We start from the raw sequence: 16,795 nt of genomic DNA, 5'->3' as shown, positions 1-16,795 counted from the left end.
GTACCCTGCGTTCTGGATGGAAACAGACACCTGCAAAGGCCTATCATCATGAAATTTCACAACAGTGGAGAAAAGGAGAATATAAGATGCCCAAGGAGAAAAGGAAAAATGGAGCAATACCTCCAAATTCTTGAGAAAAGTGACAGCTGACCTAGAATTCTACACCCAAACTGTCAGGGAAGCGTGAGGACAGAATCAGGATTCTTTCAGTCACTCGAGGTGAGAGGAGAGCAGGCTGCCAGCACTAAGATGTTTTGCCGTGTTTTATCATCTTTGTAAGCTGAGGACAAAATGCCAACGTAAGCTGGACCCAGATTGTTAACGGCACCTGGCTCGTCCTGACCACACTCTGAGCAAGGTCCCAGGGACCCCTCGAGGTCCCGCTGCCTGGAGCATTAGAGAACATTCAAGTCACTGCACAGAAATGCTGTGCTGGGCCTGTTCTGAGAACCGGAGCCAGACCCATCCGCATTTCTAAGGGAGGTCCGGTACCTGGAGTTCAAGCTACAGTTTGGCTGATGACCCAACTAATTCCCTAAGATTAGCTCAGGACTGTGCCTACTCAACTCCCCTGCAAACTCTGTGGGAAAGTGAGGCCATCTTAGGACCCAGGCACTGTCCAGTCATCCTCCACTCTGGAGAGCAGGAAAACACCCTCTCCTGAAACAATCAGGGCTGGTCTTGTTTCTCGTGCTGTCAAAAGTAAGTTGTGTAATATTAAGGAAAACATACATAGGTAGTAATACTACAAGGAGAGGGAAGGAAATGGTTAACACCAAAGTTAGGGAGCTGGTTACCCACAGCTAGGAAAGGTCAGGTGGAAGGATGCTAATGGACCCGCAACTTCCCGTGTCTAGATAGGGGGCAGGGAGGATTTGTATTTCCTCTATATCACTCTGTGAACTCCTCACGTGTACATTTCAAATGTATGTGTATAATATATTCCAAAATAAATATATTCATACTTTATTTTGAAATAAAATTTATTTTCTCAAGGGCAAGGAACACGATCACATTTACACATTTAAAATATCACTAAGGGAAGCAACCTAACTGTCCATCAAGAGATGAATGGATAGAGAAGGTGTGGTGTATACACACACACAACACTACTCAGCCATAAAAAAGAATGAAATGCCATTTGCAGCAACCTGGATGGACCTAGAGACTATCATTCTAAGTGAAGGAAGTCAGACAGAGACAAATATCGTATGATATCACTTGTATGTGGAATCTAAAAAAGTGATACAAACGAATTTATTTACAAAACAGAAAGAGACTCACAGGCATCAAAAACAAACTTACGGTTACCAAAGGGGAAAGTGGGGGAGGGATAAATTAGGAGTTTGGGATTGACAGATACACACTACTATATATCTAATAGATAAACAACAACAAGGCCCTACTGTATAGCACAGAGAACTATACTCAGTATCTTGTAATGACCTATAATGGAAAAGAATCTGAAAAAGAATACATAAATACACACACACATATATATAACTGAATCACTTTGCTGCACACCTGAGACTAACACAACATTGTAACTCAACTCTACTTCAATAAAAGTGTTTTTTTAATATCACCAAGGCCACTGGGAAAAGACAGTGGACACCAGCTGTAGAGGTCAAACGAGTGACAAGCGTGGTGGGCTGGCTTCCGAAGAGGCAGTGGAGCCACTTCACAGAAGAGTAAATGCTATTTTTCTTAATTTTTATTTTATTTTATTTTTTGCAGGAAAGGAGGAGGAAAAAGAAGTTATCTGGTCAGTTAGCAAAAAAAAAAACAAAAAAGCCCAAGATAATGTTGCATGATCAGTGTGATTATTACTGCTAATAATAATTTAATAATTATTTTCAGAAGAGGTCTTAAGTCCAATGTTGCCAATGCGAAAAGTGCTGAACAAGAGTATCGGTGATTCACCCTGCTAGGTTAAGGTTCTGAGCGAGGACTTCCTCGTAAATAAAATCCAGGAAGCCAGCGCCCCAGTCCGAGCCTCACACTCCTGCTGCAGGCGGTACCTAGACACCATTTTAATTTCATTTTCCACATGAAACTTCTACGGCCCTGCAGAAATGTGCCCGCTCGGAACTGAAAAGCAGGTTTACATCAGCCCATCACAAGCCCATCCACAAGTCTCCCAGGAAACGGTCCATGTAGAGCTGTTTCCCACCTACTCGAGCTCCAAATAGAGACCGTTTTATGGGTCCCTCTTGCTGGAGGGATCACTCCTGCCCAGAACTTAATATTCTACACATCATATAAATTTTAAGCATAATTTTTAAGAGTTTTAAGAACTAGGTGATCTATTTCAGTCGTGGTACATTTCTTTCATTGTCTATTAGAGGAAGGCCTACTACCCAACAGATACTCATATGAGTTTCTCAAGCCATCAAGAGAAGCATCATTTTCTATCATCTTTACCGAGCAAATACCAAAATTAGACTTGTTCCATTTTCTTTTGTTTCTTTGGTAAGCAGTGAGAGGGTGAAAATGAGATTTCCATAATAATACAAGATGGAGAAAAAAAATGTAAATCTGAAAAAAAATTTATTAAGATTCAAATTACCTCATAATATCCTTATTAATTACTTGATAAAAGATTTTAAGCATTATCTTGGAACATGGGTATTTGGGAGGATTACAAAGCAGAGCAAAATGGAACAGATAACATTTTAAACATTTCAAACGAACACCGGCCAAGAAGGTAGCTTTTTAAATAGTGGGAAATGATTTGATGTGGGCAACTTTTTACACAGTTTATTCTCGAAAAGCGGAGAAAAACTGCTATGAATCTACGTCTTACCTTAAACACTTCCATTGGAAGAGGAAAGTTAGCAGCATCAATAAGGGATTTCTCCAGAGCACTTTTCCACTCTGAGTCCATCTTCAAAGGATAGATTTCTGTATCAACAGCAAATCACATAAGAGTTTAAGGGCTGAAATGTTCTACTGGGTGGTTCTTTCTCGGATTTTATCTTCTCAGGATTTCATAATAACTTGGCAGGCGCAGCAATCCTAAGAATTCACACCCTGCCCGCCATAAAAGGCCACCTGCTAGAGAGATTTCCTGAAATTAAATAGCAATTTGGGATTCTGCGATCAGAAATGAAGAATAAACTTAACAGGGTTCTTCTTCAGGGAATATACGCATGCATTCTGGGCATAATTGAATAGTATAAATCACATTAACCACATTTCATCCATCCACTGCCCCGAATTCCATTCCAACACCTGGGAAGTAAGATCCATGGATGAAGAACTTATTATCTGATAAATTTCCGAACTAGAAAAGACTCTTGTCTGGCGTTTGCAGTTATGACAGCCTATTTTTCACTAAATCTCCAAGCTCTCATATGCTAAAAATAGTCCGCGTTTAAGTCAGGAAATTATGAAAAGGTAAATTAAAATTTACCAACCAAGTCTAATATTTACACTTGAAATGTTGCTAACACATCACGTTGCCCATGTTTTCCCCCAGGCAGTGGGGGGAAGGGATTTGCGAAAGGAGGTTACACCGTCTGAATACAAAATTAAAAGAACAAAATCGTTGAGCACTGTTTTTACCGATTGCTGAAACTGCGGGGGAATTTTATGATCTGATCTCAACAGATTTAAGACCTTATCAAAATAGGATTTGCAGAAGCACTCACTTGGAGTAGATATGTTTATACCTTCCCTATATCAACCCAGGCTACTTCAGACAGACAGCTAGGATATGAATATGAATTTAAGCACAGTTAAAAGGCAACATTAAGCCTTTGGGGCTATATTTTTAATTTCTTGCATGTCTGCTTTTTAGCAGGCGGCCATATATTTTGATGATCATAGCTTCTGAACTCACCTTGAGCTTGAAACACCTGTGTTTCAGCAGTTTACTTAGTCTTTTCAGACTATCACAATTATGGTTAGGTGAGAGATGCTGTCAGAAGGAGCCAGGTTATCAATGCACTACCCACCGCCCCTCGTTGTCAGACACACCAAGTCACATAAAGGATAATTAATGACAAGATAGGCTCTACTTGTGTATAGTGTCTATAATGCGTTCTAGCCTTTTATTTATGCTCTTATGCCGCTGCAGAATTTTTTCCCCCAATTTGGCGTTTCTCTATCAGAGACAAAATAGCCTGTAATTCTCCTTGGTATACATGTTTGGGGGAACATAGTGAGGTCCCCACAACAAACACCTCTACAGAGAATGAATGAATGGTCCCTCCAACCTCCACAGGTGGGGGGGGGGTCCTCAGGGAGAACTCGCTTATCACAGAGTCCCACAAAGGAGGGAGAAGGACCAATTCACGAAGCCCTACAAATTGTCCCGAGACGGTGAGGCAGATTCCCTGGAATATACCAGTGGCTCAGCTCAGGGGCACTGCGTCAAAGTCTCGGTGAAAAGGGAAGGCAATTCAGGATTCTAGGAAGCAAAGCCCAGAGGACACCAAGGGCAGCAGTTCAAGACGGGGTCAGGAGGGAAACAATAAATAAGACCCTGGACTTCCTCAGTAGAACAGAAACAAATCCACTCTTCCAGGGTTCTGGAAGCAGGTCAATGGGGAGTTCAAACTCGACATGGTAGTAAAAGGAGAACCAAGTCATGGAAAAGGATGGTGACCTCCAAAGAGAAGGTCAAAGGAAAGGTCTGCAGACATACAGGGGATAGAAAAAGGGAAGAGGAAGTGTTGGTGCCCGAGCTCCCGCAGTCTGTAACTGAGGTCTCTGGGTGGGAAGGGGAGCCCCTGAAGCAGAGAAGAGGGTAAAAGAAGAATGGCTTAAAAATTACTCAAGGCCAGAGCCATGAAAACCCAACATGGTCAGGTCCAAACTCAGAACTGAGCGAGGAGACAGGCAGCCCCCAGAGGGATGCTCACAGCCTCTCCTGACACCTTGGCTCACACACACTGGCAGAGCAGGACTGGACCAGCCACATCACCCTAGAAGGCTGCATCCACCTAATGCCACGTCTGTTCCACCAAACCAAACACAAGTAGCCTAAGAAGCCTGGTGCTTTGATCTAAATATGCCCCCCTCCCCCAAAATTCATATGTTGAAACATCTAAGGTGACAGCATTAAGAGGTGGCGCCTTTAAGAGGTGATGAGGTCATGAGGACCGAGCTCCTATGATGAGATTAGAGTGCTTATAAAAGAGACCCCAGAGAGCTCCTCTCCCCTTCCTCCAGGTGAGGACACAGTGAGAAGACGCTGTCTATGAACAGGAAGTGGGTCCTCAATGGACACTGAACCTGCTGTTGCCTTGACCTTGGACATCCAGCCTCCAGAACTGCGAGAAATCAGTCTCCTGCTTACAAGCCACCCAGTCTGTGGTGTTGTGTTACAGCGGCCTGAATGGGTGAAGACACCCAGGAAGTCTCACGGGACTTTTATCTCCGTCCTACAATCTTAAGATTCTTCGTCTTCGTGCTGAGGACGTTGAATCCTAATATGGAATTCAACCCCACGGCAGGGCATACTCCTTGTCTTAAAAGGTGAAAAGCAACTGCAATTCTGTCAGTACGCTCAACCACCTGCAGAAGCTAAACACCTCCTAGTTTCAATAAGCAGAGAGCAACAGTCCATGCGTGTGTTTCATTAGACAGAGAGGCGCTTGGTTACGCCGGCAAGTGTACGGACAATAAATAGCACCATTAAAAGAACATAAAACAGGTTCTTAAAGTGATCGTGTTGCAGGTAATTTAATAGAGTGTATCATGTCAATTTCTGTTGGTGGGAAGTAATAAGCAATTAAAACCTGTCCTGATTCATCTTTAACTAGAAGCCTGAGTGAAAACGAGGTGTCCCCCTCTGTGCATGTTGGCAGGACATCTCACAGAGAGTGTGGCAGGAAGAGGAGTGAACAAAATCATCATCTCACAGCCTCGGGTGATCGAAGGCCTGGAGGGGTGATCCCCTTTATTCATGCACCTCACACCCTCCTCTCCTTCCTTTTCCACCAGGCTCTGACCAGTAAGGAAAGGCTCATCTATGCTTCTTAAAAGACACTGGGAAGTGCTATGGACTGAATGCTTGTGTCCTTCCAAAATTAGTATGTTGAAGGCCTAATCTCTCAATGCCATGGTACTTTGGGAGGTAATTAGGTTTAGATGGGGTCATGAGGGTGGGACCCCCATGATGGGATTAGTGCCCTGGTAAAAGGAGACACCAAAGAGCTCTCTTTCAAGTGCATGCTTGCTCTCTCTCAATACCCCATAGATACAGATACAGATACAGATACAGATATAGATATATACATCTCCATGCACACATAAAGAGGAGGCCGGGAGACTTCCCTGGTGGTCCACTGGTTAAGGCTCCATGCTTCCAATGCAGGGCGCATGGGTTCGATCCCTGATCAGGGAATAAGATGCCACATGCCATGCAGCATGGCCAAAAGATTTAAAAAAATAAAAGAAGAGGCCAGCTGAGGACCCGGCAAGAAGGTGGCCATCTACAAATCAGGAAGAGAGCCCTCACCAGTACTCAACCATGCTGATGCCCTAATCTTGGACTTCCATCCTCCAGAACCATGGATTTGTGTTTTTCAAGCCCCCTCCCCCAATCAATGGTATTTCGTTAAGGTAGCCTGAACTAAAACAAACAACTCTTTTTGAATGAGAAATAGTTCAAGTAAGAAGCATCTGAATTAGATTCAGAAACTTCTGGCTCCAGAAACTACCTAAAATAGAAAGAAAAGGGGGGGAAATGGTTGACATAAAGATTATGAAGGGAAAAAATATACAAAAGAATATAGAGATAAGGATTCTTCTTAAACTTCAAAAAGTTTCATCTCTTTAGTTTCTGCAAAACCATGTCAGATTCTATCTTGCTTTCTAAACATCCAAAAATATGAAAGTAGGTGGGGCCTCTAAATGACCCCTGACCTCAATGACCTACTTAAATTTCTTAGAAGATCAAATATAATCTTAAAACTCTGATCACAGATTGAATATTTAGAAAATACCAATCACCCGAGTAATACTTAGCAGCACAGCAAATGTATGATTATCCCCATTTTACAGATGTAAAAACTGAGGTTCAAAGTAGAGTAACTTGCCCAGAAGCTTTGTAGCCAGTGACAGAAGTGGAAAGAGAGGCTGACTTGAACCCTGACTCCAAGCCCATGTTCCTTCCACTCTGTCGGGTTTCTCAAGCTCTGTTCACACGTGGACCCTTTTAAAGGAAGAAATTCTCATCCTGAACCCCACAGACCACATTCCCGTGCATCTTATATCCTGGAGCCATCCTGGGTGCTAAAACAAGAGATCACATCTCTACTTGCTCAGAAGCCCCCCTAACACTTCAGGGGAAAGAGGTCAGTACAGTCCTCCTTGTGTGGAGGTGCGTCCACCTGGGCTCTCCCCTCCAAATTGGCTTCCAAATCCCCATCAATTATTTGGCTCCTGGAAGGTGGACTTGGCTGGTTCCTTCCTTCTGTCTAGACACACCCAGTTTTTATGCAGTCAACTCACTCAACACATATTTACTGAGCACCTACTATGTGCTGGGCAGGGTGTCAGGGGACACAGCAGAGAATGGGTCCCGCACTTTCAGTTTCAGCGGTGAGTGAAATCCTCTCATCCAAGGTCTGGATGAAGTGGGGGCATGGTAAAGCAGCATTCCAAAAGAGGGGACACTCACAGAAAGCTCGAGGAACACAGAGAAGGCCACAGGGCAGGAAAATAAATGAATGAGGGGAGGCGTTAGGGGTACACAGCTGGAAAAACAGCTCCAGGTCTGTCTAATCATGATTTGCCTTCCATTCAGCACTGAAGAAAAGGCACCCGTGGATTCCCAGTCCTATCCTGATAACGCCTGAATCACTAAGGACCGCAGGAAGCCACTGCCTGTCCCATGATTATTGGCATTTTACCCTCTTCCATTCCTTCACCTGGTCTTCACTGAAGCTGGACTCCACCTACCCCGGCAGCACTGCAATCCTGATGGTGGGTCGAGTGGGGCAAGGTGGCTTTGCCCCTCTTTCTAACCTCCCATTCCCCCACCCCGTGTCCTCTGATTCCACCCAAAGATGGGATGCAGGCTCCTCACTGGCGGACAGCATAAAAGCCAGCACCTTCTCCTCCAGTGTTTGAAGACTGACTAGCCAGCTACTTTCTGTCACCTATTTCTATATCTCTATTCACACCAAACGGTTGAGAAATACTGTGTCCTTCAAGAAGTAGAAAGAATAAGGAAAGGAAAGGAGGAGCTATGGTTACTTTTAGCAAAGGTGTTGATGTCAGCACAGCAAAGAGGGCATCGAGAGTAGGCTGACCTGGCACGGCCTCACTCTCAAAGTCCAGTCAGCCCTCCCGGCCCACAGGTCCTGAATATTCCACCTGCAGTGGGTGGAACCCGCGGATGGAAGAAACCACAGATGGAGGAGCCCGCGAACGCGGAACCTGGGAAGGGGAAACCACAGGTGCAGAACACCTCCAACCCTCGAATGCAGAAGGCCAACTGTACTGTGCTATTTTATACAAAGGGCTGGAGCATCCCTGGATTTTGGTATCCTTGGGGTCCTGGGACCAATCCCCCGTGAATACCGAGGGACGACGCTATACCCAAAGTCTCTCTTACCTGCTCTCCTCCCCAACCCTTCCAGCTCTACTTACCACCAGTCAATGATGAACACTTTTCATTTACTTAAGCGTGTTTGGGAATAAGAAAAAACAGCCTAGTATTTTCTATGCAACTGTGAAATTTTACTCCCACCTAGATTTCATTCAAGGAAAGAGCACTACCATCTAAGTTTAACAAGTCACATTGGGTTCTGAAATTAATTTATGCAAAGGATTGGGTTCTGTTCCCGTGTGTAAAACCTGGGTGATTAATTGCCTTCCCGGGTGTGGTTCTGCTGAATCAGGTAGGAGAATTCAGTGTTCATCTTGTAACTACTGCATCTGAAGAACTAAGAGTCACATTTGGGGGTGTCCTTTCACCTTTTAATTTCTTCTTCCCATCCACAGCCTTTCCTACAGACAATTTTTTTTTTTTTTTTTTGCCATTGCCATCAGGACTTATGGCTTGAAACAGAAAGTCTCCTGATGTTTTTGGTTTGACCAAGATCCATTTTAAACCTACAGTACCCCAAACTAAGTTTAGCTGCCGACAATTTCAATGTTGGGAAGATAACTTCTTGATGATGAATGCCTTTTCCAAAGTCTTCAGTGAAATGGACAATTCCAGAAAATTACTAAGATGAGTAAACACAATTTATTCTTGTCTTGTAAAGACATCAAATTATCTACAGGAAGAGAGAGAACTCTCCTATGGAAATATTTCCTTAGTTTCTGCAGGGACACCTTCCATTCTGGCTGCTGAGTATGAGTCCATGATGTCACAGGAAGGGTACATTGCACAGAACCTAAGGGCCAGTAGTAATCCTTTGCTTTGCTATAAATTTTTACACTGGCAAATATATGTTTTTCTTAACATTTATAAAGCAATTAGATACCGAGCTAAGACTTATACACCCAACTTTCTGCACAGAGTAAATTTCTCCTGCTAGGTTATGAATCCCAAGGCAAACGTGAGCTTAGATCTCTTCTCATGGAACTGACAGGCCCTTCGTTTGTCATCATATCCCCACATTACTCAGGGTATAAATGGATTTCCTGGCTGCCTCTCAAAACGTTGACAACAATAATACTAATAAAATACCATGTTCTATGTCTATATGCCTGTCAAATTCAACTCAAATGCAAACACATGACACACAGAACCAAGACGTTTTTTCAATTAAAGCCCTTGACTGACGGAAAAGGGAAATACAACGCCTCAGCTTCATGTCTTCAAGACTAACACTGGCAACTAAGATGGGAGGGAAAAAAAGTCTCTGGCAATTTTAATGAAGGAAAGAGCCAAGTCTTTGCTTCCAATAAACCTGTGAAATTGACCAAAATGAAAATCAGCAAATTTGGGAAGAAAGGAGTATTCCTTCCTTGGCGTCTTTAATTCCATAAGAATCCAACATTTTTGTTCTGAAGCTACATATCGAAAGGTTGGTAAGGCCAGTCAGAGGCAGCAGGGGGAACTGGATGGAAGAGGGAGGGGACCTGGGAATTTGAATTACAGCACGTTCCTCCTACAGACTGGGTGATCTTGGACAAGTAGCTTAAACTCAGTCTCAAATTTTCTCTGCTGTAAAAGGAAATAGTCACATGAAATAGTTTTTTGGAATCAAAATAAACATCCGAGCAGATGTAAACTCACCTGGCATGTAGTAAACATTCAAGAATGGTTATTTCAGAAACATTGAGATTTTTGCCCAGTTAGGTATGTCAGGAAGAATAATGCACTCTTCTACCCAATTAAGTCTCTGGAAAGTCATTTGACAAGGTATTTGAAGCTACTTAAAAGTCTATGATATGCCAGGGAAAAAAGCATGATGATTTTCTCTTTGCTATTTCCAGGTCAGGACAGATAACATAATGATAAGCATTTGGTTTGGATATTCAGACGCATGGATGGATGGACGGATGGATGGATGGGTGGGTGGATGGATGATGGATGGGTGGGTGGGTGGATGGGTGGACGGGCAGAAGTACAAAGACTTTAGAACCTACTTGCAAGACTATCAAATTCCTAAAGAAAAAGAGAGAATATCACCAAGTCCCACTATAGTGTGTGTTTCATTTCCAAACCATTGATTGCAAAGGAACCAGATCAACTTCTCCACGGCCTCCAGCTCTGCTTTCTCATTTTTGAACGCTATTCATAGAAGTCTTGGGTTCTATTTGCTACAGAAAGTATTTGAAGTTAAAACGCTTCATATCCACAAGTACAGATGTAAAAGACACCACAGAGCTAATACATTTTCCAGAGAGACATCCAGGAAAATAATCACATCTCTTTCTAAAACGCTTGAGAGCAGCCAAAGCTCTGGCCCTTACCTGAAGGTGGGTCCATTCTGTATTTATTCTCTTGACACCAACCAACTGGTCGAAGTCTGTAATCCAAGTAAAACAACCACTGGTCATAGGATTCAGTGTCCTCCAATCCCACATAGCGAAGGCGTAATCTTCCTCCAACATTCTCAATCACACTAACTATCCAGTACTGAAAAGGGCTCTGAGAATCCTGGAGCTCTATTAAGGAATCAACTGTAATGAGGTCTATAGGGCCTTTCCCTCGCAGAGGCTGTTTAAACAGAAGCAAAACTCCTTATTTTAAACTTTATTTTAAGGTTCTCATGGAAACAGATGACAGCAGAAGATAATATTTTTTCACACCATCATCCAAGCTACTGGCAAACAGTCTGGTGTTTCCCTCCACCCCACTGCCCCCGCCCTCCCCTCCCCTCCCGCGCACACATCCATTATACCCGACTCTGTATCCAACAACAAAGCCACAAGTAAATAGAAAATGACAGTTTGTGCTAAGTTCTCACCAAACAAATCACCCTTCCCAGATAAAACTGCATTTGTGAGGAACGAGGGTGCTTTTAAGAAGCGTTACACCAAATTTGCCTTGAGCTAGAAAACATGCGGTAGCGGAATGTCTGCTCTTCCCATAGACGGACACATCTGATATGGGGCGATCAATTTATACCTTGACTCAGCAGACGTTTATCTTACGATGGCCCTGCTCGCATAATCAGGACACTCTCGTACTTTGATTACGTGAGTAATGCATGAATATGTGTAGAGGACATTTTTGATGAATGCCTAATACACATTAATAATCAGCTAAATTAGACTATTGTGTAATTTGTACACTTAACCCCATAGTTGGTTTACAACATATATATAACACCTGCCCCATTTAAGCAACCTTCTTAGCGCATGTTTGCATAGGAAAAGGGTGTTTGTTCAGCCAGCCTTGCAGGCAAATATGTTTAAAAAATTTAACAGAGTAAAACAATTTGTCCTTTTGAAAGGGTGAACAATCATCATTTTGATTTGTCAACCAAACAATTAAATTAGTAGCTATTGAGATACAAAACTACACGAGGCAAAAATCATCACAAAACAAAACCAGATGACTATATTTTAGACCGTGGTGTTCCAAAATATCAATATCATTTATGACAGGTGAGAAATTTATGGTTAATGTTAAGAGAATAATGAGATTGTCAAAATCCACACTGTATTCTTGGTCATTCATTGTGTTCTCCCCTTTATCAGGGGCATTCTTCAAACAGATTTGGTGACTCAATAATTATTTATAAGAGTACATTTCTCTTCCTGTTCTAGAATGTAAATATTAAAATGTTTTATGATAAAATTATTTTCATATCACCACCAAGACTGCAGATTAAACTGTTTTTACTTCAGTACCTTAAAATGACCTTAACCACATTTAAATATGGTTAGCCATTTCTATTACTTAACGTGTATGTGTTTAAATTTCGGCATAATGCATCCGGAATACAATAGTTAATGGAACCATTTATCAATACACTTTGAGACTACACCCCAGCACATATAGGCTTAGTCATCACCTCTACAAAACAGTTATTCTACAGGATTTTATATACATTCACTAACATAAGATAGAGTCTTAAACATATAGGATAGTGGATACCTATCCTAACATGTTATTATTTTAAAATGTGTTCACATAAAAGCGAATTTTCCACTTATTGATTGGACCAAAGGTGAAGATTCTTCAGTGCCATTAGAATCAGTAACCTAAGTAATTTGGGAAAAAACAGGAAGTTACGCTATTTGGACACCGATATCCGTGTGGATGCATGTACCCGCAGAAGGATATATGCAAAGGTGCTGTTAGGTGTGAGCTCATGTAACTGTGCTGCTTCAGACAGAGAATAGCTGGATAACAATACATACACCTTCTAGGAGGCTGGCTGGGGCCGTCCGGGAACCAGTCAAATCACGAATGAGAAATTCCGTCCAGTCCGTGTACTTCTCTTTGATTGCTGGTGAGACAAAGGAGAGAAAAAAAAAACACACACACTTCAACAAATCAGTGGAGCTTTCAACATGTTAAAATCCCAGCACTTTTCTGTACACATGTGTTCTTTCATGACTTTTCTTCGTTTTAAATGCTGTGCTTAAGTGAAGTACTAAAATGGCAACAACAAATCTGTCAGCAGTGGGTGACTTCACACCTACCACGTGCCTAGATTTTGCTAGGCACCAAGGAGATGAAAGAATGTGAAGCCCTGAAGTCTTATCATCTGTTCAGAAACTTCTGTAAACAACAAAGAAGAGGGACTTCCCTGACGGTCCAGTGGTTAGGACTCCGCGCTTCCAATGCGGGGGGGAGGGTTCAAGCCCTGGTCGGTGAACTAAGATCCCGTATGCCGCGCGGCGCAGCCCCAAAAAAGAAAATTAATTAATGAATTAACTAACCATTAATAACAAAATTATTTTTAAAAAACCTAGAAAATATTCCAAAGCACAGAATTTAGGAGGTTCCAAGAAGAAACAGCTCCATGAGGGTGCTTTATTTATTTCCAGGTGGGGAAATAAAGCCAGGCTCTGAATTATATTAAGATTTATTATACAGGCAGAGAAGAGGAAGAAGGGATTTGCAGGCTGAGAGGAACATCATATGCTAATGAGAGTGATGGAGGGAGGAAATGGAGAAAGTGCAGCCCTCGGACACACGGCCCGGCCTGAGCACAGAGCATTGGGAAATAATGGAATAAAACGGTGGACAGCCCAGAAAGCCAGCACACACGTTTAATAAACAGGAAATCTCTGCATAAGATGAATCTGAAAATAGCATAAAGGCTTGAAGGGAGACAAAGGAAGCTAACGGCAGAGAAGCCAAGGTAGAGGCTGCTGTCTGGGGCCCCAAACAGTGGTGAGAGCACTGCATTTGAGACATCTTTTGCAAAAGAAATATTGGCCTTTGGAAGCCTGCATTCTACAAGTGCTTCAAACCCAAGACTTGAGAAAGATGTAACTTTCTTGCCATAGCTCCCAGGCTACAGATGTCCCAAAGCTAGGGCTACATCCACCCCTGGGAGAGGCCCCAAGCCTTCTCAGGGCATCACAGGATTCACAACCTCGGCCACATGAGAACAGCACACTGGCCCAGACTCCCATCCACCCACTGTGATTCCGACCTTCACATCCCATGAAGACCAGACACTGCCCAGGGTACCATGTTCAATACATAGCTGCTGTGAAAGGTTCGAGACTCAAGCAGTTCACAGATTGTTTAGGTTCTTTCAAAGCAAGATGCAACCATTTCTAGCTCAAACCTAAAGGAACAGAGTTATTACCCAAGGGAAATAGGGCACACCGGTGGTGGGAAAAGCAAGCTCACGGTGTGGCGAAGACCCGGACTCTGAGCTGGGCTCTGTCATCACTGGCTACATGACTTTGAGTAATTCACCCAATTTCTCTTGGACTCTTTCCTCTAGTGCTACAACATTTTCCTTGTGTGATGCTATAAGAATTAAAGAAGATACACCCGTCAGAAAAATATAACCATACCTGGCACGTCTATGCAATTAATAAATAACAACCCTAGTTTTGTTATAAGTATATACTGAGTTATTACACATTCTCACCAGATATTTTTTATTGATTCCCACAAACTGCAGATGGAAACTTTCAACATGCTTTGGCAGAACTGCCAACAGCTTAGGGAACAGTGGCAGCAACCTGCTATTTCAATCACTAACCTGCAGCTCAGTCAATATCTCCCACCATCACCCATTAATGATCGTAAGACCAAGAGAAACATCAAAATGGAAGGGACTCAAGCAAGACGAAAGGGATTTGGGCAAAGTTGGAAAGCCCAGCTTTGGGTGGGACAACAATGTCCTAGACCTGGACCCACTTAGCAAAGAGCAACCCACCTCTTCAACATCTCTTACTACTCGGGATTTTTTTCCTCAAATAAAATACCACCTTCTACATACATACTTATAAGGAAATGCATACATTGGGGGCAAAAACTGTGTTATTGGGTCCTTTTCCATCATTAGCAAGTGTAGCAAACATTTTTCAATGCTACACCCATTTCTATGGACTGAATGTTTGTGTCACCTCCAAAATTCATTTGTGGAATCCTAATGCCCAATGGTAACTGCGTTAGGAGGTGGGACCTTGGGGACGTGATTAGAATTAAATAAGTTCATGAGACTGAAGCCCTCATAAGTGGGATTAGTAACCTCATCAAAGAGACCCGCCTCGCCCCTTCTTCCCTGTGAGGACACAGCGAGACGTCTGTCTGTGAACCGGGAGGCTGGTTCCCACCAGACATGGGGTCTGCCTGTATCTTGATCTTGGACTTGGATCCAGTCCCCAGAACTGTGGGAAATAAATTTCCACTGTTTACAGGCCGCCCAGTATTTTTGTTACCGCAGCCCGAATGCACTAAGACAGCTCTGCTGCTTGCCTAAGGTGACTGAGAAGACCAAAGCAATGGAATACCAGACAAATTAATTAAAATTTGTATTTATCTTTCACTTTACAAAGCCTTTTAATTTACTTTGTATCTTTTGATCATCCTAATAATGCTACAAGGTGGCTGTTTCTAACTAACTTTCGCCCAAGTTCACTGGAAAAACAAGGGCAGAGCCAGCCTCAAACTCGAGTTTGCAGATGCCAAACTTATAAGGAGTCTTTCCCTAGCATCTATGGTTCTCAAAGCTTTTGCATACAGAGAAATCAACCATTTAAATTGCAGGCAAGACAGAGATAATATGAAAATGACTGCTTAAAAAAAGTTTCAAGATTAGGACAAAATATACAACAGCACCCGATAAATATGCATTTCGTTTTTTATTCCAAAAGGGTGACAATTAGCACAGTCGAGGGAAACACTGTCCTGTGACTGACAGAATTTATGTCTACATCCCCTATGAGAAGAAAACTCAGTTTTTCATTTAAGGGTTGTTTCTAACATCCATGTAATCAAAGTTAAATTAGAATTTCTGAAATACGTATGCACCCTGTGAAGACACTGTGCAGTGTTGAAATTGAAATAGTCTGAGTCACAGCAAGAGAACACTGGAGATGGCTGTGAAATTGACATATCCGGGGCCCTGCACTCCACAGGTCCTGTAACTGTCCATTAATATGCTTTTGCATGAGGCTCTGAAGCAAGCTTTTATTTGCCACAGAATATCTAGACAAATGGCTCTCCATGGAAAAATGTGTCTTAGCTACAAAAGGTACACCAATCATTTTAGGTTAGAAAGTAGAAAGAGAACAGTTCTCAGGAACTGTGCTAATTTTAGAACAACTATTTCAGTGGACATTTAGTTCTGAAAACTCTCAATTTTCACATGTAAAAATAGATGACAAGAAGTACTGCCATATATACAAAACTATGCCTGATGAATTTACAATTCCCAGGCAATGGGTTTGTTTTAGACAATATTCAATTCAGTTAAATTCTAGTACAATAAAAACTGCCCAGAAAGCCCTGAGAATTCATTGCAATACAAGATGACCTGTAATCTTCCACATATAAATTTCTAACTAAAAAATTTTCAACTATGAATTTTAATTTACTACAGAACATCTCTCTTCAAAGACTCAAAATCAAGGCATATGAATGTAAGAAAAATCTCTCTCAAATGTAAACCAATTGCTTGCCCTATGGTCCTTATCTTTTTCTTCAAATGACATTAAATCTCAGAAAACTTAACACGCAACCTAACTACAGTAAATGTGAACTTTACAGCAAGAAAGAAATGATTAAACTGGAAAAAACCCACAACGTTAGGTGGATAAAAGTGTATCCACAACTTGGTAATCATTTTCCCATTTCTTTAACTTATAGAGAGAATCTCCTGGAAGTCCATAAGAAGAATAAAATCCGGATCTTTCTACAACGTTCTCATGAACATGTTTTCAAGGTTCTACTGTT

At 42.2% G+C, this 16,795-nt stretch overlaps 1 protein-coding gene across 3 annotated transcripts in view; it reads right to left on the bottom strand.

Moving 5' to 3' along the window:
* SFMBT2 (Scm like with four mbt domains 2) overlaps positions 1-16,795 on the bottom strand; it is a 208,860-nt gene that overhangs the window by 99,143 nt on the left and 92,922 nt on the right. For 2 of the 3 annotated variants that reach the window (XM_049705753.1, XM_004281698.3), the window contains exons 5-7: positions 12,787-12,875; positions 10,888-11,134; positions 2,807-2,904 (exon numbers count right to left, since the gene is read on the bottom strand). In XM_049705753.1, the coding sequence (XP_049561710.1) occupies positions 2,807-2,904; positions 10,888-11,134; positions 12,787-12,875 (434 nt within the window). Of the gene's footprint in view, positions 1-2,806; positions 2,905-10,887; positions 11,135-12,786; positions 12,876-16,795 lie in introns of those variants that run through there. The other variant, XM_049705754.1, reaches the window with a different exon arrangement.

The sequence above is a fragment of the Orcinus orca genome, chromosome 2 (assembly GCF_937001465.1).
Source record: "Orcinus orca chromosome 2, mOrcOrc1.1, whole genome shotgun sequence".
In the NCBI taxonomy this organism is placed as follows: domain Eukaryota; kingdom Metazoa; phylum Chordata; class Mammalia; order Artiodactyla; family Delphinidae; genus Orcinus; species Orcinus orca.
Note: the sequence above shows the minus strand (reverse complement) of the source record. Positions and strands in the feature narration are given on the sequence as shown.